At 37.2% G+C, this 27,693-nt stretch overlaps 1 protein-coding gene across 1 annotated transcript; it reads right to left on the bottom strand.

Annotated features, from left to right (window-relative positions):
- Positions 1–536: 536 nt before the first annotated feature.
- On the bottom strand, positions 537–7,777 carry LOC110899839 (non-specific lipid-transfer protein-like). Its single transcript, XM_022146728.2, has 2 exons — positions 7,360–7,777; positions 537–714 (listed from the first exon to the last, which is right to left on the bottom strand). The coding sequence occupies exons 1-2, from the start codon at positions 7,698–7,700 to the stop codon at positions 705–707; spliced, it is 351 nt and encodes a 116-aa protein (XP_022002420.1). The 5' UTR covers positions 7,701–7,777; the 3' UTR covers positions 537–704.
- Positions 7,778–27,693: the final 19,916 nt, after the last annotated feature.

Consider the following 27,693-nt stretch of genomic DNA (forward strand, 5'->3'; position numbering starts at 1 on the left):
CGTCACCACCACCCATCGCCGCCGCCGACACCCACCACCGCCACCTATAACCACCCATAATCACTACCACCGACCACCACTCACCGTTAATTTTATGTTTTTCATGCCTACCGAACAATACACAATAATAATTCTTTCCATTCACATGGTAACAAAACACGACATGGAATGGTAATGATCATGTACGACTTCTTATTTTTAAAAGACTTTGTATTTGATCCTAACCAATAACTATAAATAATAAATTAATGATTAAACTTGATTACAATGTAAAAAAATAACTCTATAACACGTGAAAAGGATTTAATTTAACTTATATTATATGCCTAACAAAAGTTATGAGTGTCTGACCTATTTTTGCAATTGCCTTAAAAGCCTTTCATTTTATATATTTACCCGTGAGTTCTTATTGTGGCTTATTGCTACTCTTCAACATTATATTATTGAGGATTAGACCAATATCATTATAATAACATATGGACTTGGTACTGTACATGTGCAGTTAATTTGCTGGAGTTGAGATATATAAAAAAGGATTATGCAAAAAGGAAAGGTTTATAGAAGAACACCATTTGAAGCCAAAGGCATTACAAAGCAAAGAAACATACACAACCATATATGTTATCTTCAAACAAAACAGTGCTCTTAATTATTTTATTATAACATATAAGTCTTTTTAAACTTCCAAAGCATCCCATATATCCTCACTGCACCCTGCAAACAAAATCACCATATGTTAGATATAAACAAGTAGGCGTGTACTCAACATATGATCCAGACCAAAACAAGTTTAAATAGAAGCACATGATGTTGGAAATATTATAGATAATATTAAAGAGGAACATACAAGTTGGTATGTTTCCTCCATCCCACATTGGTGGAGTGAGTGAAGTTTGGGTGGTTTATAAGGGATTACCCCTTATGGGCCTCCATAGTGATAAATGGGTTGAGAAGTGGGTCAAGCCCACACGCGCGCCGAGCCGAGCCGAGCCGCGAGCTCGCGAATGGTCGCGTTTGAGACGCGAATGGGCGCGTTTGAGGCGCACTTTGCACGTCGCGAGGAGCTGAGGAGCTGAGGAGCTGAGGAGCTTTTATTTTTAGCTAAGGTCTGGTCAGGTGGGTCAGATCTGTAAACCGAATGAGATGAGATAAGAAGGAGATAGAGATGGATTCGAAAACAGTGGGGGTTATCCCATAAGAAATCGAATTCGTATTAATGATAATTATCCAGTTTCGAATTCGTATAGGATATGTATACAGAATTCGAATGGGATTGACATATCTCTTCCCCGTTTTTCTCATTCTCTGGTATAACCCACAACTATAAATAAAGGCTTCCTGTTACCCATTCATACACTCTCAATTTCGCAGCTCTCTCTCTCTACTGTGTGTTCGTGTTTTCGTTCCAGCTTCTGCGTTTTCTGGTTTCCATTGCTGTTGGAATACCAGATCAGTTCTGCATTAAATCCTGGGAGTTTACGCTGCAGCTCACAGCAATACGAGCGCGTAAAATCCTTTAAGGACAGGAGTTTTTCCGTGCAGTTCAAGGCTTTCGTTCAAGGATCTTCGTTCTCACTCGCCAGGTTGGTTTTAATTTACTTGTTCTTTAAATTCGTCCGACAACGGGACAGTCTCCTTCTACCTTTCTTTAATCAGTTTACTCAAGTTGGAACAAACTGGTTTGGCTGATAACTCGGTAATTAATAAATTAATTGTTTGATTAAACTATTTTTTCAACAATCTTAAAGGATTTTATTTTGTGTTTTAATCAACAGAATTAATGGACTCTGAACTACCAACAGCCAATCTGAGATTCATGAATCAAGAGTTTGTCAAGTTGGACAGATTCGATGGTCAGAACTATACCCGCTGGGCGGACAAGGTTAAGTTCATGCTAGTTGTGCTGAAACTTTATTATATCCTTGATCCTGACTTGCCTGCAATCCCTGATGACCCTCCTGGTGAAGCAGGAGAGCTCCCAAATGAAGATTTGGCAAGGCAAAGACTTATCCGTAAGGAAGCTGAAGATCTTTGCCTGGGTCACATCAAAAATTCCCTTTCGGATCGTCTCTATGACTTGTACGCGCCAATAAAAAGTGCTAGAGAATTGTGGAAAGCTTTGGAAGATAAGTACAAGGCTCATGAAGAAGGTACTAACAAATACCTTATTGCCAAGTACCTAGACTTCCAAATGGTCGATGACAAGTCAATCTTGGAGCAGGTGCATGAACTCCAAGTTCTTGTTAACAAATTGACTGCACTTTCTATTCCGCTGCCAGAAATATTTCAAGTAGGGGTTATTATTGCAAAATTGCCTCCTGGTTGGAAGGATTTCTCAAAGAGAATGATGCACAAGTCTGAGGACTACTCTTTGGATGAACTGTTGAAGCACCTTCGAATTGAGGAGGAAACGCGCAACAGGGACAAAAGAGGTAAAGTCGGATCGAGTGTGAATCATGTTGCTGGTGGATCTGGTCAAAAGGGAAAAGGGGCATCATCAAGGAATAAGAAGTTTACAGCACCAAAGAAGAAAGAATTCAAGAAGTCACAACACACTAACAACCATCAACCAAAGAGGTCTGGTAAATGTCATGTTTGTGGAGAAACAGGGCATTATGCACGAGAGTGCTCTCAGAGGAAATCTGGATCCACGGTTGGTTCTACGAGTGCTATTGATGTTGAGAAAGTCACCAATCTAGTGGCCAATGTGGGTCTTGGTGAAGTCAACATGCTTTCTCAATATACACGCATTGTGGCATGTAGAGGATGGTTTTTGGATTCTGGAGCCACTGTTCATGTTTGTGGGAATCGTGGCTCGTTTCTTACTTATGCTCCTGTTCCTCAAGGAACAGTGGTGGTATGTGCTGATGGACATCGTGTAGAGGTTCGAGGTAAAGGCACGGTGCGTCTAAACTTCAGAGATGGTCAAGTGGTTACTCTTCAGGACGTGTTGCATGTTCCTGGTATCACCAAGGGTCTTGTTTCTGCTGATAAGTTTGATCGGAATGGTTACAAGCTGGTTATCAAGAATCTCCGTGTGAAGTTTTCTCTAAATGACATCTATGTGGGTCAAGCAAAGAACACGGGTGGAATGTATCGTCTTGACTTAGCTGAAGATGGGATTGGTGAAGAAGAAGATTCGGATCAAGGGGGCGTTTCAGTGATTGACGGGTTTGGGAATGAAAGTGATAGTGATAGTGGTGGTAGTGTTAGTTCTAGTATTGGTGAATGTAATGCAATTGGTTTTGATTTGAATGAAATTATGTCTTCTGATTATATCGCTTGTTCAATTTCTTTATGGCACAAACGTTTAGCTCATACAAATATTAAAAACATTGAAAAAATGCAAACTAAAGGTTTATTAAAATTAAATGATAAAGACTTTGAAAAATGCGAAACTTGTGTTAAATCAAAATTCACAAAGAAACCTTTTCCAAGTGTTCCTAAACGCAATACATCACTACTAGAACTAATTCATTCAGATATTTGTGAACTGAATGGAGTTCTTACTCGTGGGGGTAAGAGATACTTTATCACTTTCTGTGACGACTCGAGCCGATACTTATATGTTTATTTGTTGCATTCAAAAGACGAAGCTTTTGAGGCATTCAAAATATATAAGGCTGAGGTTGAAAAACAAAAGGAGAAGCGCATTAAGATTCTTCGCTCGGACAGAGGCGGAGAATACTTTAACCGAAGGTTTGATGCATTCTGCGAAGAAGAAGGCATCATACATGAGAGAACTGCACCATATACTCCCCAACAAAATGGTTTGGCTGAGAGAAAGAACCGAACCTTGGTAGAGATGGCTAACTGTATGTTAAACCAATCGGGTCTACCTCGTAATATGTGGGGGGAAGCTGTGTTAACCGCATGTTATGTTCATAATAGGATCACTAGTCGTGTGATACCTACGAGTCCATATGAGTTATGGAAAGGAAGAAAACCAAACCTAGAGCATTTGAGGGTTTGGGGTTGTCTTGCTTACTATCGCGTACCTGATCCAAAGACACTCAAACTGGGAGAACGAGCTTTCAAGAGTGTATTCATTGGATATGCTTCGCATAGTAAATCTTACCGATTGTTGGATGACGAATCAGGTATAGTTGTAGAATCCAGAGATGTGGAATTCTTTGAGAACAAGTTTTCTAGAGATGATGAAAACTCAAATGGCACCACAACTTCTAGTACTTCTGAGAAAAGGGTTCAACCCTCACCAATAGTTGAAGAACCAAGGAAAAGTACTAGAGTTAGAAAAGAGAAAAGTTATGGAGATGATTTCTTTTCTTACCTGGTTGAAGGAACTCAAAAGAAAGTGATGAGAGAGGTCATTTTTGCTGTAAATTTGGATGATGATCCTAAAACTTTCAACGAGGCAATGTCATCAAGAGATGCTCCTTTGTGGAAGGAGGCAGTCAATGATGAAATGGATTCCATTATGGGAAATGGAACTTGGGAGTTAGCTGATCTACCCAAGGGAAAGAAACCTATTGGATCCAAATGGATTTTCAAAAGGAAGTATCATCCAGATGGATCCATTTCTGCCTACAAAGCGAGATTAGTCGCTAAAGGGTATAGGCAGAGAGAAGGGGTCGACTATTTTGATACCTATGCACCTGTGGCTAGAATAGGTTCTATTAGAACTCTAATAGCGGTGTCTGCTTTGAAAGGGCTGTACATTCATCAAATGGATGTAAAGACAGCATTTCTAAATGGGTATCTAAATGAGGAGATTTACTTGGAGCAACCAGAAGGGTTTGTGATGCCTGGACAAGAGAACAAAGTGTGTAGACTTATTAAATCTCTGTATGGTTTGAAGCAAGCTCCTAAACAGTGGCATGAGAGATTTGACACCACTGTGACTGCTTTCGGGTTTCGACACAACAGTGCTGACAGATGTATTTATACTAAATGCGAACCCGGTTATACAGTCGTGATTTGTCTCTATGTTGATGATATGTTGATCATCAGCACTCACCTTGAAGGTATTTCTGAAACTAAGAAATATTTGTCCTTGAACTTTAAGATGAAAGATCTAGGAGAAGTTGATACCATTCTTGGGATCAAGGTGAAGAGAGCTGGAAGTCAGATTTCTCTTAGTCAATCTCATTACATAGAGAAAATTCTGACTAAGTTTCAACACTTAAATATTAAAGAGTTTAATACTCCATTTGATCCAAGTGTGAAACTTAATGTGAACTCTGGAAGAGCAGTGGCTCAACTGGAGTATGCGAGTGCTATTGGAAGTATGATGTATGCAACGCATTGCACTCGTCCTGATATTGCTTTTGCTGTAAGCAAACTGAGTCAGTATACTGTTAATCCAGGGACAGAACACTGGAAGGCAGTGGGTAGAGTACTTGGATACCTGAAAAGGACCAGTAACTTAGAATTGACATACACGTCTTCTTCCAGAATACTTGAAGGTTATTCTGATGCAAGCTGGATTGATCGCACAAATGATTCAAAATCTACAAGTGGGTGGATTTTCACTCTAGCAGGAGGAGCAGTTTCTTGGGCGAGCAAGAAACAGACGTGTATTGCCCACTCGACTATGGAAGCTGAGCTCATAGCGCTAGCTGCGGCTGGTAAGGAAGCAGAGTGGATTAGAGATCTACTTACTGACATCCGTCTGTGGGATGTTCCAATGCCGTGTATTCCCATGTATTGTGATAGTGAGGCCACACTATCTAAAGTGTACAACGCAGTGTATAATGGGGGATCAAGACACATAGGTCTTCGGCACAATTATGTGAGACAACTGCTTGAAAGTGGTACCATCAAGGTTGTCTATGTCAAGACAAGTAAGAACTTGGCAGATCCATTTACTAAACCTCTGACGAGAGATTTGGTTGTGAATACCGCGAGAGACATGGGTCTAAAACCACAATAGAATCGTTAGTGATGGAAACCCAACTTGAACTTAGTGCTCCTATTTCTCAAGTTTAAAGGGTAACAACGAAGTCACTTAACGATAGAAGGTACTGTCAAATTTGATAGATCCATGTGAGGTATGATAGTACGTCGTTGCCGAGAACAAGGATGAGCTTATGCTCTTAACAAAGTTTTGGAGGCATCCAAGCAACGTGGATGATGTAAAACTTTGCCTATATGATCTAGGGGTGGTGCCGCCTCGAGTGAAGATTAGTGGTTTATCTTCTAAAGGGTCATGAAAAGGATTTATAGCGCACGGCCATATTCGCGCTCAGTGAGAACGCAAAGTCAACTGGTGATGTGTGGGGGTAAACCGAAGGGGGCTATCAGGTTAATGGTTTAATTCCATAGGACACCATCTAATCTGTCTCTTCTTGTTTATCAACATAAACTGGGTTTAATCTTCGTGACACCTAGTGACATCATTAGTCTAAGTGAACGGAAACATTCCAACTTGGTGGGGGATTGTTGGAAATATTATAGATAATATTAAAGAGGAACATACAAGTTGGTATGTTTCCTCCATCCCACATTGGTGGAGTGAGTGAAGTTTGGGTGGTTTATAAGGGATTACCCCTTATGGGCCTCCATAGTGATAAATGGGTTGAGAAGTGGGTCAAGCCCACACGCGCGCCGAGCCGAGCCGAGCCGCGAGCTCGCGAATGGTCGCGTTTGAGACGCGAATGGGCGCGTTTGAGGCGCACTTTGCACTTCGCACGTACGCATCGTCGCGAGGAGCTGAGGAGCTTTTATTTTTAGCTAAGGTCTGGTCAGGTGGGTCAGATCTGTAAACCGAATGAGATGAGATAAGAAGGAGATAGAGATGGATTCGAAAACAGTGGGGGTTATCCCATAAGAAATCGAATTCGTATTAATGATAATTATCCAGTTTCGAATTCGTATAGGATATGTATACAGAATTCGAATGGGATTGACATATCTCTTCCCCGTTTTTCTCATTCTCTGGTATAACCCACAACTATAAATAAAGGCTTCCTGTTACCCATTCATACACTCTCAATTTCGCAGCTCTCTCTCTCTACTGTGTGTTCGTGTTTTCGTTCCAGCTTCTGCGTTTTCTGGTTTCCATTGCTGTTGGAATACCAGATCAGTTCTGCATTAAATCCTGGGAGTTTACGCTGCAGCTCACAGCAATACGAGCGCGTAAAATCCTTTAAGGACAGGAGTTTTTCCGTGCAGTTCAAGGCTTTCGTTCAAGGATCTTCGTTCTCACTCGCCAGGTTGGTTTTAATTTACTTGTTCTTTAAATTCGTCCGACAACGGGACAGTCTCCTTCTACCTTTCTTTAATCAGTTTGCTCAAGTTGGAACAAACTGGTTTGGCTGATAACTCGGTAATTAATAAATTAATTGTTTGATTAAACTATTTTTTCAACACATGATATATATGTAAAGTTGAACATACTTGGAGCAATCGGTTCCTGGGCTGATCTTGTAAGGAATGCTAACACCACACTTTCCTGGGAGGCTGGCGGCATTGCCTGCATTGATGCCGGAGATAGAATTGTAAGCGCTCTTTAAGCAGCCACATGCAGCCTGACGATCAGGGGTTGTTTTCGCAGCGTTGTTCAGCCCTTTTACCCCATTGCAACATGCCGGTGGCACAGCACCACCTTTGGTTAAGTAGCCAATGCATGGTGCTAAGCTGCTGGATACCTGACCACAGCTAAGAGCCTCTGCATAGGGTGCAACCACCACCATGCAAGTCACTACTGCACATAAAACCATCATTGCCATCTTGGCCATTTTTAAAGTACTCTAGTTAAAGATGTTGGAAACAGTAGCTTTGTTATGTATGTTTGTAAGGTTGTTGGTGCTAGAAAACGTTGTCCAACGTTGCACTTTATAGGGGTGTTTGTGTATGAACGAATTAAAGGCGGGTGGTCGGTTTGAAACTTGGTAGTTGGAAGTTGGTTTTAACATTATTGATCTTCACCAGGTGTAAGCTTAAGGTTATTCCATTTGATCTTATCATAATAATGGAGTGTTGTTTTAATTCGATTGCCAACAAACTCACTCTGCCAATGTCGACTATGATTGAAACTTAGATCAACAATTTAAAATCGGCTCAATTTTTTATTAAAATAAGGCAATAGCCGTGCATGGAAATTAAAGCGTCCACACTAGAGGATGAAATGTATATATCCTGTACAAGAAAAATTCTTAGTGTCTAATGCTCACGGACATATTTACTTTTTTTTTTAACCAATTCGTTGATTTGATTTCTTTCACGAATAAAATCGTAATATTATGTTTTTCACGTGCTCGTCCCATTAACCCACTTCGTTTTCTCAATTTGACTATTGCAATTCAAATAGGACACCTTAATTAATAAAATTTCGATAAATGAGGTAGCTTTCACTATGGGTTTTAGTTTTATACGAGCATCCACAATAAGGATGTTTTTTTGTGTATGTTTTTATTTGCCACATGTCACTTTCCCCACCAATAATATTGTTTCTCTCTCTTGCCCTACACACAATACATAAAAATATTAATTTCTTTTTCATCAATTCTCTCTCCTAATCATATTCAGATGTATGTTTTTTCTTGTTTTTGTGGAAGAACAAAATACCTACCTCCTCTCTCCTCCATCTCAACACTATCTCTCATCCATGTCACCAAAAAAATCTAAAAACCTCCTTATTGTGGATGCTCTACGTAATTATTTTAAAACCTGAAAACTATCATATTGGTCACATCTAGCGACATTTAATTTTGGCCTAGTTAATACAAGAGTACAATGATTAACACGTGTAAGATATCATACTATTATATTACATTTAGTGTATGCGGGCCTGTTTTGTAACCTTGTAGACAATTAAATACGTGTTAAAAGATTGGGACTAATAGAACCAACTACGAGGAAATAATAACACTTAAAAACTCATCCTTTCACACAACATGCTAGGACCATGCGTTATACTAGCAAAATGCTGCGGGGGTGCCTAAGTTGCATGAAGGGGTTGAGTGGTAACACTACACCACACCATGCTGTAGGTCTCGATACTGATCCTCAGATGACGATGATTTTTTGTTTCGGATGCCGTAGCGAGTGCGTAATCCAAGCTACGACACAAACCGAGCGAGAGAATATATATAACACAATAAAGATTCAACGATTAGCGGTTCCTAGCATTGATTTCGACAGAGTTTCGATACAATATTCGACAAATACAAAGCACTCACCGGACTCCCTCTCACTACACTCTTTCTCTAGCTCATTCAAGCTCTCTACGTTTTACAGAGATATCTGCTGGTATTTATACTAAACCAGCAGATGATTACATCGAAACAGAACAAATACAAACGAAACACATCGAAATACATGGCATGTATCAAAATAGAATATGAAGTTATCTATCGAAATAGAATAGTTGTTTATGTGTCGAAATAGACAAGTCTTTTTCGATATTTTATATCTTTCTAATTTGATATATAAGCTTCAATATGTGTACAGCCTATTTCGATCAGTCATGGGACCTGGGATGAATTAGAGACAAACACACACGGTTCTTTTTCACAATTCAAACCCTAATTTTTAAATCACTCTCACAAAAACCATCATTCCTAATTCGGTTCACAGCTTCCCCAATTCGGTCATGTTCATGTCTTAAACGTGTCGTGTTCATGTCATAACAGGTTTTGTTATGTCTTAAACAGGTCGTGTTCGTGTCTTAACGGGTTGTATTCGTGTTTTAATAGGTCGTATGATACTTTGGTAATTTTTTTGTGTCTGTCTTAACAGGTCGTTTCGTGTAACCTGTTTATTTACAGGATCATGTTCGTGTTTCGAAAATCTAACACGATAAGATTTCGTGTCGTGTTCGTGTTTACGTGTTCCGGGTTCGTGTCTTAACAGATCGGTTGACCCGTTATGCCAGCCCTGCCGGCGGGTATGATTTGCAGGTCTTGTATACCGATGAGGTTTGTTGATTTTTTGGGGTTTATGGGGAAAGTCAAAATGTAAATTACAAAGGTTGTCCTTTATGTTGATATCACATTGTAAAGTGTGAAATTTGTCTTTAAAAGTAACGAGATTCATACTTTATGTTTGTAAGACGTGAAATGTTATGTCGTTTACCTCAAACTCAGTTAAATTTTAATGGTAAATCAGGGTATATATTATTAAGTTTTTGTGGAAAATCAAATACAAGACTTTGCGGTTTTGGGGAAGCAGGTTTGTTGGTGTTGGAGCTAGGTTTTATGTATTTTAACAATTTTCTATTTTTTTTGTTTTATTTATTTTTTTTATTTATGTTTTTTATTTTTCGAATAGCCTTTATTTAATATTTTCATGAAAAAGCTAAAAAGAAGAGGGTCGCCTTGTAACTACGGATGTGTGTGGTTTCTTAATTACTATATATTACTAAACGAATTGAATTGAATAGTGATTTTAAATTTTAATATTATAATAATATATAGTTTTTTAATAGTTTATTATTTTAATATTATAATAATAGTTCTTTTCTTTACTTTTTAACTTTAATCATTTTTTAATATCTGGGGTTGGGATAAGCTTGGTGTCAACCGGTATCGAACCAGTAATGGTATAAAAAATACCGGTACGGTCCTATTCGGTACCAGTACATGAAGTAAAAATCGACACTAATACAGAAAACGCTAAAAGTTGGTGCCGAATCGATATTGAAAATCTTTTGGTTCGGGAAATTCAGTGCTGCTACCCGGTACTATTTACTCATCACTGATCATGGTTATCGTACGAACAACGGTATCGTACAACCTTTTTTTGTTGATTTTCTTCAACTTTTATTTTTTTTCTTTTTATAGTTTCAGGGGTAGGGATGAGCTCGGTGCCAACCGATACAGAATCGGTATTGATATCGAAAATACCGGTTACGGTACCGGTATATGAAGGTAAAAAACGGTAGTGAACCGATACCAGGAACGCCAAAAGTCGGTACCTAATTGGTACTTAAGATCTTTCAGTTCGGCAAATTTGGTACCAGTACCCAGAACAATTTGCTCATCTCTGACCACGGGTTTTATACGAACAACATCGTTAGCATACAACTTTTTTGGTTGATTTTTCTCGATCAACTTTTAATATTTTTTTTTCTACATTTTCTTTTTATTTTTGTTACCAGTTCCGTTCGCAACACGCTTGTAGTTATTTCAAAACACATGTAAACACAGACTAAATAACAAAATAAATTCGCCACAACACGGCGAACTTATTTAAACCCAGTTAAATGAATAAATACATAATTTCCATTAAAACAATGCATGTAATAATACTAATAAAAGAATAAAAAAAAAATGACACATTGCATTCTCTACATTAAATTAGTAAAACATTGTTAACATAATTAATTAATATCTAATATCTAAAATATAATATATTATATTAATTAATATAATAAAATATAAATGTTTATTAGAAACCGTATCATATTTCAAATGTCTATATCTAATATATTTCGTTCTTTTTGTTTTCTATATAATAAATTCTATTTTTTATCTGTTAATATTTTTTATAATTCATATTCTATATAAACATTTTATAATAAAAATCATCTTCAATTCATATTCTATATAAACATTATATGATAAGATCATCTTCAATATCAGTGGCATTAACATCTTTTTAAATATTATTCAAGAATAATGATTATGTATTTTTTTTCTCGAGGGCTACAGCTATACAACCATAAAAGAAAATTCCGTTTTTGAAATTACTAAATACAAAAAATAACTTACAGGGTATGTGAATAACGGAGACGCAAAACCAAAGTTAATAGCGATCGATACATAGTTGTACATGTATCCTAACACGACATTTACTCATTACCACACATGTTTTGTTTTAGAACAAAAGAAAAATACGATAGGAAAGAGCTTGAGCTCTGATACCGTAATTGTAACACCGCAACGTAGCTAAGGCTCATATTATTTGTTGGCATATTTCACTTCACCATATTTTCCAGTGCAAAATTTATTCGTAACCCTAAATAAAGAAATATTCTATAAAGGAAGAAATAACAACTTAATCATATTTTAACATTTTTTTATTTCCTTTTACCAATTTATGATATAGTAAATTAATCATTAAGTATGAAATTATTTTATTCGGCATATAAATCATTAACTTAGACTATATTTTTTTTATAATAATTAATCATTAATTAAATTTGTATAAAAATTAATAATATCTATAAAAAATTATTTTCAATTACTTAAGTTAAGAATTATATTTAAAAGGAACACAATAATAAAAAAATACGTAATTTCACTCACACGAAGAGTGTATATATATATATATATATATATATATATATATATATATATATATATATATATATATATATAGAGAGAGAGAGAGAGAGAGAGAGGAAGGTTAACATACTTCACGGCTTATCATACTTCACGTAGGAGATAATGGTAACCGTTGGATCAAGGGTATAATCACGCACGTTATTTTGGTCAAAAAAATAATTACGCATGTTATATATTTCGTGAAGTACGTTAATGTACGTTAAGGCGTGAAGTACATTATACTTTCTCTCTCTCTCTCTCTCTCTATATATATATATATATATATATATATATATATATATATATATATTTATCTATTATATATTTTTCAGGATTTTATGTCATTCAGGTCTTGGGGGTATACTTTAGCCTTTTTTAACTTCACCTAATTAGTGTCACATCACCTGTTTTTCCTCATTTCACGCTACCTTGCTTCAAGGAAATGATTTAATCTTGTTAACTTCATCTAACCTGATTTTTAGTTTAAAAAAGAAAAAAAAATAATTGATTAAATCACTTAACATTCGGTTAACATGTTAACACCTAACCTTTTTAACTCCCCTTAACACAATGAGGGAATGGTATACAATACCAATTAACATGTCATGTCATTGTTAACACCCAATATATTATAGTACACCCCATGGTCTTATATCAAATATTTTTTACGAATTATATAATTATATCGTTTTTATTGAAGAACACGGTGTAATACACGGGTCTATAACCTAGTAGTGTAATATAAGTTTAAACCATGTTTTCTTTCTAGAGATGCATTTTGAAGACGTGGACAATAATTACGTGCAAATGGTTTTTTAGCGTGCCTATTACAACACTTTTTATGCAATTTTATTGTGAAGAATCTGGTGATCAAGAGCTGTGTTTTCTTATTGATTAAAACTGAATCGAAAAAAATAGATATAGCCGAAAGGCTTAAAAGATAAAGCAAGAAAAATAGAAACAAACTAACAACTTGATCCTTAAAATAAGAGATAAAATAGAAGATAATCACCAGCTCTTTAAATCGATATCCAGCACTCCCCCTCAAGCTGAAGCGTGTTCATGCCCAGCTTGACAAGTAGCTCTTGAAGTTTCTTGGTCCCAAGTGGTTTAGTAAGAAGATCAACTATCTGAAGTTTTGTTTCAATGTACCTTGGCTCTACCTCTTTTGATTCAACCTGTTCCCGAACAAAATAACAATCCATTTCCACGTGTTTTGTTCTTTCGTGAAAAATTGGATTGTTTGCTATATGTCGAGCAGCTTCATTATCACAAAACAAAACTGTTCCACCATGTTGTGTTTCATTGAGTTCGGTTAACAACCATCGAACCCACAAAATTTCGCTTACCGTAGTAGCCACTTCTCTATACTCCGCTTCTACCGAAGAACGAGAAACAACCGATTCCTTCTTTGACTTCCATGAGATGGGAGCTCCGCCTAGCAATAGAAGGTAACCGGTTCGTGAACGTCTCGATAGAGGACAACCTAGCCAATCTGCATCACAGTAAGAAATAAGTCGTGTTCCACCTTCTTTTGGCAAAAGAATCCCTTGACCGGGAGTCGCCTTGAGATACCTTAACACTCTAGTTGCTGCCTCCATGTGTGTTTGATGAGGATCTGATACAAATTCGCTCAATATATTAACCGGATAAGTAATATCCGGCCGAGTAGCTTGCAAATAAAGAAGTCTCCCAACTAAACGCCTGTATTGATTTGCATCAACTTTCTGTTCTTCCTCCCCCTTACCAAGCTTCAAAGTGGATTCCAAAGGAAAAAGGCTCGGCTTGCATCCGAGCAACCCACTATCTTGCAAAATGTCTATGGTATACTTCCTTTAACTTAACACTAACCCTTCCTTCGTCCGAGCAACTTCGATACCTAAAAAGTACTTTAGTGATCCAAGATCCTTGATACTGAAGAGGTCATGGAGACGTGACTTGGTTTGTTGAATAGTTTCCATGTGATTTCCTACGATAAGCACATCATCGACATAAATTAAAGCCGCAACAAATATTGTTCCGTGCTTATATAGGAACAAAGAATGATCGGCGTTTGACTGGATAAAACCCAAGTCTAAAAGAACAGTAGTAAATTTGTGATACCAATTGCGAAGCTTGTTTAAGTCCATAAATAGACTTTCTTAGCTGACATACCATCGTTTCATTTTCTTTTGAAAATCCTTGAGGAATCTTCATATAAACTTCCTCTTCCAAGTCCCCGTGCAAACACACATTATTCACATCCAATTGATGGATGATCCAATCTCGTTTCGTAGCTAAAGCAAGAAGAGTTCTCATTGTGACCAATTTTGCAACCGGTGCAAAGGTTTCATGATAATCCACCCCCTCCATTTGAGTGAAGCCTTTGGCGACCAATCTGTCCTTGTATCTTTCAACACTTCCATCGGGCTTATACTTGATTTTATAAACCCACTTTGAATCGATAGCTTTCTTCCCTGGAGGCAACGATTCAAGAGACCATGTTTCATTTTGTTCAAGGGCCTTGATCTCCTTTTTCATCGCCTCCCTCTATCGCTCATCCTGTGAAGCTTGGTAAAAGGTTTTCGGCTCATCATGGTTGGTGATGGCCGCAAGAAATATTTTGTGAGCATCAGAAAAATTATCATAAGCGACATAATGGGTAAGGGGATGTACCGTGGACGATGCTTGATCAGAAGACGAATGTGCGTGGTCGATTGAAGGAGGAAGCCTGACATGATAATCTCGCAACCGCGAGAGCTGTGTGCGAGTTCGTTGCTGTCTTTGGTACCCTTCAGCAGTATTGTTTTCATCATGGGTATCAGCGTTGCATGGATCAGTGGTATTCGTTTCATGTTGGTGAATGGGTGTGTGCATATTGTCTTCTGTTTCACGTGTGCATGCTGGGGGGGGGGTGTCATGTAACAACTGTCACTAAAACCAATAATTAGGATGATAATTAGTCAATAAGAAAACCCTAATTAAGACACCCAAGTGATTCTGCATTAACCCTGAAATTTCCAGAACAATCGGAATCAGGATCAGGGCCCCTAAAACTCAAGGGGGGTTAACCTTGTTGAACGATTATCCATTTAAACCGTTGTTTAAAAGTAATTGGACCAATTTGTTGATTCATGCAAGCTAGTCCCGAGCCTAGGCAGCCTATAAGTAGACTGCTTAGCTTACGGACCGTAAAGGGTAAGCCTTACAGACCGTAAGCATACCGGTCAGCCTTACGGACCGTAAGGGTTAGTGCATACGGTCCGTAAGCGAGACTAAATTTTGGCTATAAATAGCCGACCTTGGCACTTGAACTGTGAACTAAAAGCGACACACAAATTCTGTCTGTACGTCGAGATAGAGCTATTATACAAGAACTAAACACACACGATTCAACGTCCGATCGCTATTACGATTCAACGTCCGATCGATTATAACTATCCAACGATTGTCCGAGTGCTGCTCAAATTGAGCTTCTACTTTGATTATTCGTCGTGATTTCGACTTGAATATCTGAGTGCTGTTCGAAATCGGACTATGCTCTGTTATTCGTTGTGAATCCGATTGAATTATTAAGTATTGCACTTGTTAATCATTGTAAGGGTTTGATCTCGTGAATTGACGTAACTGCTGTATTAAGTTACTAACCTATTGTGTGTGCATTATTATCGAATTAGGTTTAATCAAGGCTAATCAGTAGGCTTATACCTTACCCGTTAAATCTGCAAGGTGAGTCATTCTCTTTTTATCAACTATTTTTACAATACTCCAAGTTATTTTCAAAATGTTATAATTACAGGGATTAAGTCGTGGTTATCTTGACCGCTGGTTAGTGGGGTATTGTGCACATTACTAATTTCTCACGGTTAGGCAATAATCCCTAACAAGGGTTAGGCTACAAAACCTAGCAGTGACAAAACGTCACTAATTGGGTGACTGGACCCAATAGTGGTATGACCATCGTCACATGGGTGGCAAGGCCAGATATAAAATAAGATACTGCCATTGTAATCGCTCTTATGCTGTAATTGATAACTATGTCTCGTCTTATCAAAATGAATGATTCACTCAGTATTTCCCCGCTGACAAAACCCTTTTACAACATGTTTCAGGTGACATACTGTGAATTCAGTACACGTGCTACGGAGCACCATCAAGCTTGAAGTAGTGGCTCAAATAAATAAATAAACATGTTTGTAAAATAATGAAATGATGAAATTTACGGGGTTTATCCTGAAATGTAAATAAATAATACTCGGGCATTTTCAAATTTAAAACGATCCTGTTAAGACTTCCGCTGTAAACATGAATACCGCATGTTTCCTGTCCCGCGGCTCCTGGACAGGGTCAAACCGGGCGCGGGGGCCGTGACAGGAAAAATGTGGTATCAGAGCCACTGATCAAGCCACTGATTTAAGCCTATTAAGTATTTAGAAAATACTTAATTTTATTAATTGCTATTTTGTGATTATGTGTTTCATTATTTGACTAATTGTATACAATATGGACAGATCTTTATATGCTAGCCAACGTAGCAATTAATACAAATTTTTAAATAAATTTGGACCAAAGTTTTAGTACCTTTATCTACATTTTAGAAGCTTTATTCAGTAAATAAATAAATTTATAAATAAAACCTAGGGTGCTTTAAATTCTAGTTGTTCTGGTAGATAAAATCAAAATTTGTTATAAACAGCATGAGTGATTTGTCTGATGCCCTTCAGAACTTAAATCTCTATCCAGTAAGAATAGAGGTTTCCAGAGATTTCCATAGATATATACCAGACATAGAGGAACCTATGGAATTTAACGCTTTACCTCCCAAGCAACCCAAGTCTAAGAAAGTAGAAATTGGGGAAAGCTCTAGGCAAATTAAGGGGTTACCATCCCAGGAAGAGTTAGATTTTATATTGGAAGATTACAATACTATTAAGCCTTGTGATGAAATACAACTATCAATGAACTTAGAACCAGCTATTTCAAATCCTCCAATCCACTCGCGACCTTTCGAAATAAACGAATGTTTGACTAAAGAAATACAGTTACAGAACAATCCCTATAAACTTTTTCCTCAGTTCAATCTAGAACCTTTACCAAATCCACCAAAGAGTAACAAGAATACAGTTAAACTCCGCCAGTTTGACCAAGAACTAGTAAATGTTGGGAATAGGATCCAAGAAATAGGAAAACAGATCTCCTGGAAATACGATCAGAGGAAACACCGTTATTAGAATATCATTTGACAAAAGGATACGGGATTTAGGAACTTGTGATTGTGTAATAGTAGTAAAAATCAGTATGTGTAAAATAAATAATAAAACGGTTGTATATAGAAGCATGATATAATAAAAAATCTTAGAAAATTTACAAATTTGGGTTCGTTTACGTGATTATGTGCAATTAAGTGTAACATTGGATTATTTCTTGTATACTAATTATTTATCTATAAAATTAGTTATCCAATGGAAAACACTAATAATGAACAAGTTAACGAGGGTAATCAATCCGAGCAACAATCAGGGAGTCAATATATGACTAGGCATGATGTAGAAAATATCGTTGCTCAAGGGATAGCCAACACTATTCCAACAATAATTGCTCAAGGGATAGCCAACGCTATTCCAGCAATTGTCACTGCTGTAAAAAATCCAGTAGAACCACAGCAAATCATTCCTAGCAAACGTATTTCTGAAGATAATTTCAGTAATAGCGTAAACGGAGGAAATGATCATGTTAATCATGATGATGAACCGCGACAAGCTCCCCTCCCTAAGAAAAGGAAAGCTGCAACACCTGGTTGCACTTATAAGGGGTTCCTTGCCTGTAAACCTGTAGAGTTCGCAGGCAATGAAGGGGCAACTGCGGCACTGCGTTGGTTAGAGAAAACCGAGGCAGTGATCAGAATAAGTAAATGTGTTGAGGAAGATAAGGTTATGTACGCTTCGCACCTTTTCAAGGAAGAAGCATTAGAATGGTGGAATACAGTGTTACATGCCAAAGGAAGTGACGTAGCCTATGCCATGGGTTGGGAAGAATTTAAGCGATTAATAGAAAGGAAATTATGTCCCGAATACGAGAAAGAGCAAATGGCAAATAAGTTTTTAAGTCACCGAATGGTGGACGTAGATTGTCGAGAGTATACTTCAAAATTCTTTGAGTATGCCAGAATTGTACCTACTCTAGCATCGCCAGAACCGGTACTTATATCTCGCTATATCTGGGGTTTGATTAGCGAAATTCGTGACATTGTCAAAGCTGCGAGACCTCGCACGATTGACGATGCGATAGAATTAGCCAACACTCTAACTGACGGATTGGTACGCACTCGGGAAGAAAATAGGAGGAAAGATTTAGCCCAGAAAATTTCCCAAGAATTTCATATGGGTAATAATAGCCATCTCAGGAAAAGAGGAACTGGGCGATTTCCTACTATCCCATTTTGCGATACCTGCAAGGGAAAGCATTTTGGAAAATGCAAAGGATGCTGCAACTTTTGCAAAATTCCAGGACATCGAGAAGAGGATTGCAGGAAAAAGAAGGCAATAACCTGCTACAATTGTGGAGAAACCGGACATTACAGAACAAACTGCCCGAAATTAGGCAACCCAGCAAACGAGAAGGCGAAACCTGCAGAATGGACTACCAAGAAAAACGCAAGAGCTTTTCAATTGACTACTCAGGAAGCTGAACTAATTCCTGACATCATAGTTGGTACGTTTTAGTTCCCGACGTTTATGCAAAAAGTATTATTTGACTCTGGTGCATACCAAAGTTTTATAAATACTTCATTTTACCAAGCCCTTAATTTACCTTTAACCAACTTTAGGCCGACTTTTACAGTTGAAACGACAGATGAAAAATTCCGTTAGGACAAATAATATTTTACAAAAAGCAAAGATAGAATTAATAGGACGTAAAAATTTTCTGTAAACTTGTTATCAATAAATTTAGCCGGACTCGATGTTATATTAGGAATAGATTGGCTAAATAACCAACCATGTTCGAATTCCCTATGATAAAAAGTTCCAAGATTGTTTGTAAATAGGAGGGACGGACCAATGAGAAGGTGTATCGATTATAGGGAATTAAACAAAGTTACAATTAAGAATAGATACCCATTTGATCAACTTTAGGAAGCTAGGTATTTGCCTACGATAGATTTGCATTCTAGATGTCATCAATGGAAGGTACAAGAAGCAAACCTACCTAAAACTATTCTCAGGATTAGGTATGAGCAATACGAGTTCACAATCATGCCCTTCGGATTAACAAATGCCCCAGTAGCATTTAGAGACAGGATAAACAGAATATGTAAACCGTATTTGGATAAACTTGTAAGTATTATCGACAATATATTTCAATAGTCAGAAGGACTATTGTAAGTATTTGCATGCACTTTTAACCTTGTTAAGAAAAGAAAAGCTACATGCCAAATTCTCAAAAGGTGAATTCTGGCTTCAAGAAGTGCAATTCTTAGGACACATGGTGAATCTTGAAGGTATTCACTTAGATCCTGCTAAGATAGCAACAAATTACTAAATGGAAGATTCCGCAATCCCTAAAAAGAAATTAGGAATTCTGTAAATTTAGACAGATACTATAGACAGTTTATTAGGAATATTTCTCCAGATAGATATATCCCTAACTAAGCTAAAACAGTTAAGGTTGAATAAGAACCTAAACCAGAAGAAGCCTTTAGGATCTTACAACATAAATTAACAAGGGTTCCAATTCTAAGCCTTACCAGAAGGAACAGAGGGTTTTAAAGTATACGGTGATGCTTCAAAGCTAGAATTTGGATGTATGGTAATGCAACGCAAAAAGGTAATTGTGTATGCATCAAGGCAATTAGAAAAGCATGAAGAAAGCTATACCACTGAAGATTTAGTATTTGGAGCCATAAAGTTTATCCATAAGTAATTACGACTGTGATATTTAGTATCACTACGAAAAGGCTAAAAACGGCTAAAGATCGCCGGAAGAGTAATACAGATACTAGACGAAAGTCGTTGGAGTTCGAGTGGGAAACAAAATACTATTAAAAGTATCTCCTTGGAAAGGAGTTATTAGATTTGGTAAAGAAAGGAAAGCTAAGTCTAAGGTACGTAAAACCATTCAAGTAATCCAACAAATAGGACCAGTGGCCTATCATTTATAACTACCAGAAGAATTAGCAGAAGTACATGATGTGTTTCATGTATCCAACCCTAAGAAATATCTATCAGATAAATACTAGGTAGTACCTCTCCAAGGTAAAGAGATAAATAGCAAATTTTAAATGATAGGGAATCTATTACAAATAAGATAAGAAGATCAAGTTTTTCAAAGCACAAAACAACTAGTGCTGTTCACAGCCAAAAGAGGACCAGAATACACGTAGAAACTAGAATCAGAAATAAGGTGAAAATACCCTCATTTATTCTCGAGGACGAGATTTTTCTTAAGGTGGCAAGGGTGTAACAACTGTCACTAAAACCAATAATTAGGATGATAATTAGTCAATAAGAAAACCCTAATTAAGACACCCAAGTGATTCTGCATTAACCCTGAAATTTCCAGAACAATCGGAATCAGGATCAGGGCCCCTAAAACTCAAGAGGGGTTAACCCTAGTTGAACGATTATCCATTTAAACCGTTGTTTAAAAGTAATTGGACCAATTTGTTGATTCATGCAAGCTAGTCCCGAGCCTAGGCAGCCTATAAGTAGACTGCTTAGCTTACGGACCGTAAAGGGTAAGCCTTACGGACCGTAAGCATACCGGTCAGCCTTACGGACCGTAAGGGTTAGTGCATACGGTCCGTAAGCGAGACTAAATTTTGGCTATAAATAGCCGCCCTTGGCACTTGAACTGTGAACTAAAAGCGACGCACAAATTCTGTCTGTACGTCGAGATAGAGCTATTATACCGCAATTAAACACACACGATCACGAGGTGCTGCCGCAATCAGGGTAATAACTCGATCGCTATTACGATTCAACGTCCGATCGATTATAACTATCCAAAGATTGTCCGAGTGCTGCTCAAATTGAGCTTCTACTTTGATTATTCGTCGTGATTTTGACTTGAATATCTGAGTGCTGTTCGAATTCGGACTATGCTCTGTTATTCGTTGTGAATCCGATTGAATTATTAAGTTTTGCACTTGTTAATCATTGTGAGGGTTTGATCTCGTGAATTGACGTAACTGCTGTATTAAGTTACTAACCTATTGTGTGTGCATTATTATCGAATTAGGTTTAATCAAGGCTAATCAGTAGGCTTATACCTTGCCTGTTAAATCTGCAAGGTGAGTCATTCTCTTTTTATCAACTATTTTTACAATACTCCAAGTTATTTTCAAAATGTTATAATTACAGGGATTAAGTCGTGGTTATCTTGACCGCTGGTTAGTGGGGTATTGTGCACATTACTAATTTCTCACGGTTAGGCAATAATCCCTAACAAGGGTTAGGCTACAAAACCTAGCAGTGACAAAACGTCACTAATTGGGTGACTTGACCCAATAGTGGTATGACCATCGTCACATGGGTGGCAAGGCCAGATATAAAATATGATACTGCCATCGTAATCGCTCTTATGCTGTAATTGATAACTATGTGTCGTTTTATCAAAATGAATGATTCACTCAGTATTTCCCCGCTGACAAAACCTTTTTACAACATGTTTCAGGTGACATACTGTGAATTCAGTACACGTGCTACGGAGCACCATCAAGCTTGAAGTAGTGGCTCAAATAAATAAATAAACATGTTTGTAAAATAAAGAAATGATGAAATTTACGGGGTTTATCCTGAAATGTAAATAAATAATACTCGGGCATTTTCAAATTTAAAACGATCCTGTTAAGACTTACGCTGTAAACATGAATACCGCAGGTTTCCTGTCCCGCGGCTCCTGGACCGGGTCAAACCGGGCGCGGGGGCCGTGACATGTCATCCTTAAAATTAACATTTAATAAATGGTCACCTGTGATAGGTCCTTGGACTTCACTAACCTTTTCTTTATTACTTGATGGTCCTTGAGGTATCTCATCAGTAGCTTCAAAATAAGCATTGTATTCATCAAGTATTTCTTTATCACCTTGAGTGGTGGTGGGTCTATCAATGGCAAAAGGAAAAACACCTTCAAAGAAAAGAACATCTCTAGAAAACACCTGCCTTTGTTCTTGGTTCAAGTTTATCACCTTTGGTGTTAGTATTTCGAAAATACGCTAAACACCCAAAAATCCGCATGTGATTGTACATAGGCTTCTTTCCACACATTACTTCATAAGGCGTTTTTTGCTTTATAACCTTTAATGGAAGCCTATTAATAATGTATGTAGCCGTTAACACACATTCCGCCCAAAATTGACCGGTAAATTTGCTTCAAACCTCAAAGCTCTAGAAATCTCTAGGAGATGCCTATGCTTTCGCTCCACCACCCCATTTTGTTGTGGAGTGTGAGGACACATGGTTTCTAGAATGATGCCATGGTCATTATAAAACGGCTTCATTTTATTTGAAGTGAACCCCCCCCCCCATTGTCACAACGGACACACTTAATTTTCTTTTCAAATTGGGTTTCTACCATGTTGTAAAAATTAATTAAACAATCACTCGCTTCATCCTTATGCTTAAGAATATATACCCAAACGGCCCTACTAAAATCACCCACCAATGTAAGAAAATACCTTCCACTAGAAAGTGAAAGGGTTCTATAACTTCCCCAAATATTGTTGGACCCAGTATGGCCTTAACAACTTCTTTTTACGTAATATGGCAAGTGATTTCAGTATATGTGAAAAAAAATGTGCGGAAATGGAAATCAGACTTTCAAGAAACAAGACCTACAAAATTATCAAGTTTATATCACTTGGAAACAAATTAGTTTAACAAGGTGATTGTAAGATTATTATCTAATACAAATGAATCTTGATTTATGTGGGTGAGAAGAGCAGTTGGAGTTTGAGTGTTTGTATGTGAATGCTAAGCTTCAAACTCAATTATCTTCTGCCTCTCGAGCCTTCTATTTATAGACAGCTGTGGGCATGAATAAACAATTGTTTATTCATGCAATAAGTCCTTCATAAAGTAGCAATTTGACATATTCATTGAATCCATCGTTCAAGTTGCATTTGTAATCATGAAAACCAATAATGTCATGCTTCGGTCATGGGTGGCAGGATAGAGTTGTGATTTTAGACAAGTGGGTCTGTTATCAGAATTTCTGATAAGCCACTTCATCAGAAATTCTGGTGAACAAATCATCAGAAAGTTTGATGATCAGATTTTGTCAGAAACTGATGATATTTCATCAGAAATATCATCAGATTTACCAGAAACGACCTTCTCTGATAATCCAAATCAACTCTTTATCAACTTGAGATTCTTTGTAGTAGATACTTTGCTTTTCAGTTGTCCCAACTATTTTTCTTCATCTTGCTGTGTTCTTCAGGACTGTTATCTTCTTCAGAGATCCAGTTGATTGAGATTTTCTTCAATACTTACAAATAAAGTTTCATAACAGTTTCCCCCTAAGTATTGTAAGAAAATGAACTATCTCTATGTCCAAATGTAAACAACTTTTAACTAATTTTTGAAAAAGAAAGATCAAGTGACTATGTTCCACAGACATATAGCATAAAATATAAAAGTTAAAGCATAGACCATCCAACCATTGTAAAAGAAACAAAAAAACAGCTTCTAATTTTGTTCAAAAAAAAATTTCTATCTCATCAATTCATTCAATTGATCTTCACTCCACTTTTGTGTTTGTCTCCTGGTTTCAGCTTCTTCTTGTGATCAATTATCTTTTGAGTTGCCTTGTACATTGATTTATACCATTCTCTTGCTTCCATCCAATCTTCAACGCAATCTTCAATTTTCTTTCTCAGCTGCTCATTGTTCTTTCCTTTCATCTTGAGTTTATTCTTGTTTCTCATTTATGCAGTTTCTTATATACTTTAAATTTTGGTTTGAGTACCTGCAAATTTCACTGATTCTGAACAGAGCCTTCTCATTATGAGTATCTTTGAAGACTGCACAGATTTCTGGTATGTCAAAGATTGCACCAGTTCTTGCCAATTTTGAAGGGATTTCAGCAATAATTGTGTTGGGTGGAGGTATTAACACCTTAGTGCTATACGCAAAATTGATACACAGATCAAAGTCTGCTAATGCTGCTCTTTTGTATAATTTCGCTCCTGCATTTTTAACACTGTTAAGGGCTCTCCTGATCACTACTGAACCACCTTTCCATTCATCAATGATGTTCTTCATCTTGACTATGTCCAATGGATGAATTTCATCTTTGTCTTTTCTGACTAAGGTGTACTTGTTTTGACTTTCACTCCCTAGTAAGCCTCCTCCTGTAGTCAAAGTATCAACTCTTTCAATTGATACTATCGGATTGATCAATTTGTTGTGCAATATCACCCGGCTGCCATTCTTTCTTTCTTCATAAATACCTTCACTCATTGGAGTGAGAGTGGCCTTGTTGGGTTGTCTTCTGGACCTTTCCAATAGTAGTGCTTCAGATGTTCTTCTGGATACATGATTGTGTGTAGATCACCTTCAAGCACTTCTGATTCTTTGATGTTGCCTTCTGAGTCTTCTCTCATTATTTTTCTTGGCCTTTTTGAAGAGGTCACTTCATGTTCCATTATCCGCTTCTCTTTTGTGTCTATCCTTATACTAAATTTTGTTTCTCCAGTTATGGTTGTAGTTGATGGTTGAGTTGAAGTGTATTCTTTATGTTGGAAACTTGAAGTGTCAGGCTTTGATATGCTTGGTGGAGGACCCATGGGTAACTTTTGTTTATCTGGTGGTGGACCCATGGTCTGTTTTTCTTTTTGAACTGTTACAACTTCTGGTTGCTTTATTTGTTCTTGTTGGATGGTTTCTGGATGATGTTGGGGACTTTCTGATTCTTTTGCTTGGCTTTCTTGTGGAATTGGAGTCTTTAGTTTATGAAGATCAACTTTTGCCAGTGTGGCAACATTGTATTGCATTCTTTTTATTAGCAAATGAATGTTAGTAAGAGATTGACTGTTTGTTTCTTCTTGCTTCTTTATCTTCTGAAACCCCTGATTTTCTTTACTTCTTTGTTCACTTAATTCCATTACCAACTTTTCAAAAGCCTCAGTTAGACTGCTGCTGTTGGCTCTGAGTAGTTGTATTTCTTCAAGAAGCCTTCCTGAACTTGAACTTTCTCCTGTTGTTGCAATCTCTGTCATCTTTTTCTTGATATCACGCAACTCTTTAAGAGCCTTTTCCATTTCTGAAGAAGTTCCTTTGTTTTCTGATGACTTTTGCATTTCTTTGAGAGCTGCACTATTTTCTTCAGTTTGTTTCTGTACAGCTTTGACAGTTTCTGATAAAGCTTTGACTTCTGATTTTTTATTTCTGATTTCTTCTAGTATCAGATCAAGTTTTTCGTTCATGACTGTTTTTTCAACAGCAGCTTCATTTTCAAGTTCTTTATGAAGTTGTTTTGGAGACATAGATGGTTGTTCTTGGGAAATAGGAAAAACAACAGATGTTTCCCTTCTAACACCAGCAGAAAACACATTTTCTGATGTTCTGAGGTTAAGAGGATTGGAAGTATCCAAATTCTCTGTTTCCTCACTAGAAATTTGAAACAAATTCAAGTCCTGGTTTTCCTCACATCCTTGAACCTTTTCAGGTTCTCCATGAGTTGTTGAGAAACTTTTATTTTTCTCATCCAGGTTTCCTTGATCAGTTAACTAATCTCCACCTGTTGTTACCACATTTTCCTCCTCAGAGTTTGACTCAGAAAATGGGTCTTTTGATTCACTCACATTTTGTTTTGTAAAAACAGTGTTTCTTTGTAATATTTCATATTTTGGTTGAATTGATTCATCGGAATCACTTTCAGAAGTATAAAATATATTGAGTTTAGATTTTGTAGCACCTGTTTTTCCAATATGTGAGCCTTCAGCATGATGTCCTTCTGTTTCAAGAGTCATATGCACATCTTTATCAGCAAGATGTGGATCAGATTCATCCTGATGCTCTATTCTTGGTGTGCTTGATTCTTCTTCATCATGCTCCATTAGTGACACATTTTCAAATCCTTCTTTTGTTTCTGCTTGCCTACTTAACATTCTCATGTATTCTGCTCTGTATGATGAATTTTCTGGTACAAGATCCATCATATTTTCTGGTAGAACAGGTGTAAGTCCCGTAAAACCGGATCTTTTCAATGATATCAAACAACCTATTGATTGTGCGGAATCCAATCAATAGGTGATTCAAGAATCAAAATGAAAACGAACAAGAACACCGAAATAACTTTTAACTCACACACGTTTCGATTACTTCAACAGCAAAAACGTCTGGTATGAGTACACCACCACCAATCGCCTCCCACTCTCTGTTTCTCTAGAAATTCTGTAACTAGGAGGTTCAACCCTAAAACAAGTAGAAAACTTGTTTATATACCTAGGCAAGCCCACTTCCCTACATGGGCTCCCCTTGGGCCTGCTTGGCCCACATGGCCTAAAGCTTGGCCCAAGTGACCTGTAAAGGTCCAAAACCTAATACTAACTAACCCGGTACGATCAAGTTCGTAACCATAGCCCGTTGTGCTAATTTGATGCGTCAGTCTCACACTTTAGGGCCTAACAATCTACCCCTAGACTGATGCCATCAAATTGTCTTCATAACTTGAATTCAGCAATGTCTTCAACGAAATATATGGTTGTCTCTAAGCTGCAAATGTTGTGGAAGTTCTTGACTTCTGAACTCTCAGCACTGGGTCTCTTTCTTCATATTTTGAAGTTAGCTTCATATCAGGATCTCGATCAACATTTGCTTGAAAATCTTTTCAAAAAGAATGTGAGAGGAGGATTCTCAGCAGCTCTTTTCTTCTTCAGTCTTTGTCTTTCAAGCAGGTTCACGGTACTTCTTCAAATGCACTTTCATTGTCAGACGACGTCTCGTATCCGGTTCTTCTGACTCAGGTACATCTTGTTGTTGTGATGCTTTGGGCTTCTTCAGCAACTAACAGCATCTCAGTCTTCATCAACCCCTGTTCTTGATTGAAATCAAGTTCTGCACATGCTCACAAACTCATAAGCAAACATTTCTTATGCAACAGGGAGAGTACCACATGAACACTAGGTACATCCAAGTACTTGTACTCGGATTTCACAATTTAAATTCTTTTAACTTTTGATGATCAGTCAAATCTTCAAGAACGGTTACATTTTTAATTTTTAAGAGAAACAAATAAACACACTATTTTTGGATTTTTGAATTTTTCTATTTTTTTAATTTTTTAATTTTTAAGAACTAAAACAAATAGAAACTCAAAATATAAACAACTACCATAATATACAATTACAATTGCAAATGGGATCAAAATTCGTTCTCAGGCAGACTAAGGAACACTTTTCAGTACGAGCCTAATCAAATTGGTCTATGCGATTGCCAATATGTTTGTCCACTTAAACTTTAACGCTCCACTTTCAATTTTT

The sequence above is a fragment of the Helianthus annuus genome, chromosome 13 (genome assembly GCF_002127325.2).
Source record: "Helianthus annuus cultivar XRQ/B chromosome 13, HanXRQr2.0-SUNRISE, whole genome shotgun sequence".
In the NCBI taxonomy this organism is placed as follows: domain Eukaryota; kingdom Viridiplantae; phylum Streptophyta; class Magnoliopsida; order Asterales; family Asteraceae; genus Helianthus; species Helianthus annuus.

What these genes read in the sequence shown, in the direction of transcription:
- LOC110899839 (XM_022146728.2), bottom strand. Translation starts at nt 7,700, where the DNA reads ATGGCCAAGATGGCAATGATGGTTTTATGTGCAGTAGTGACTTGCATG.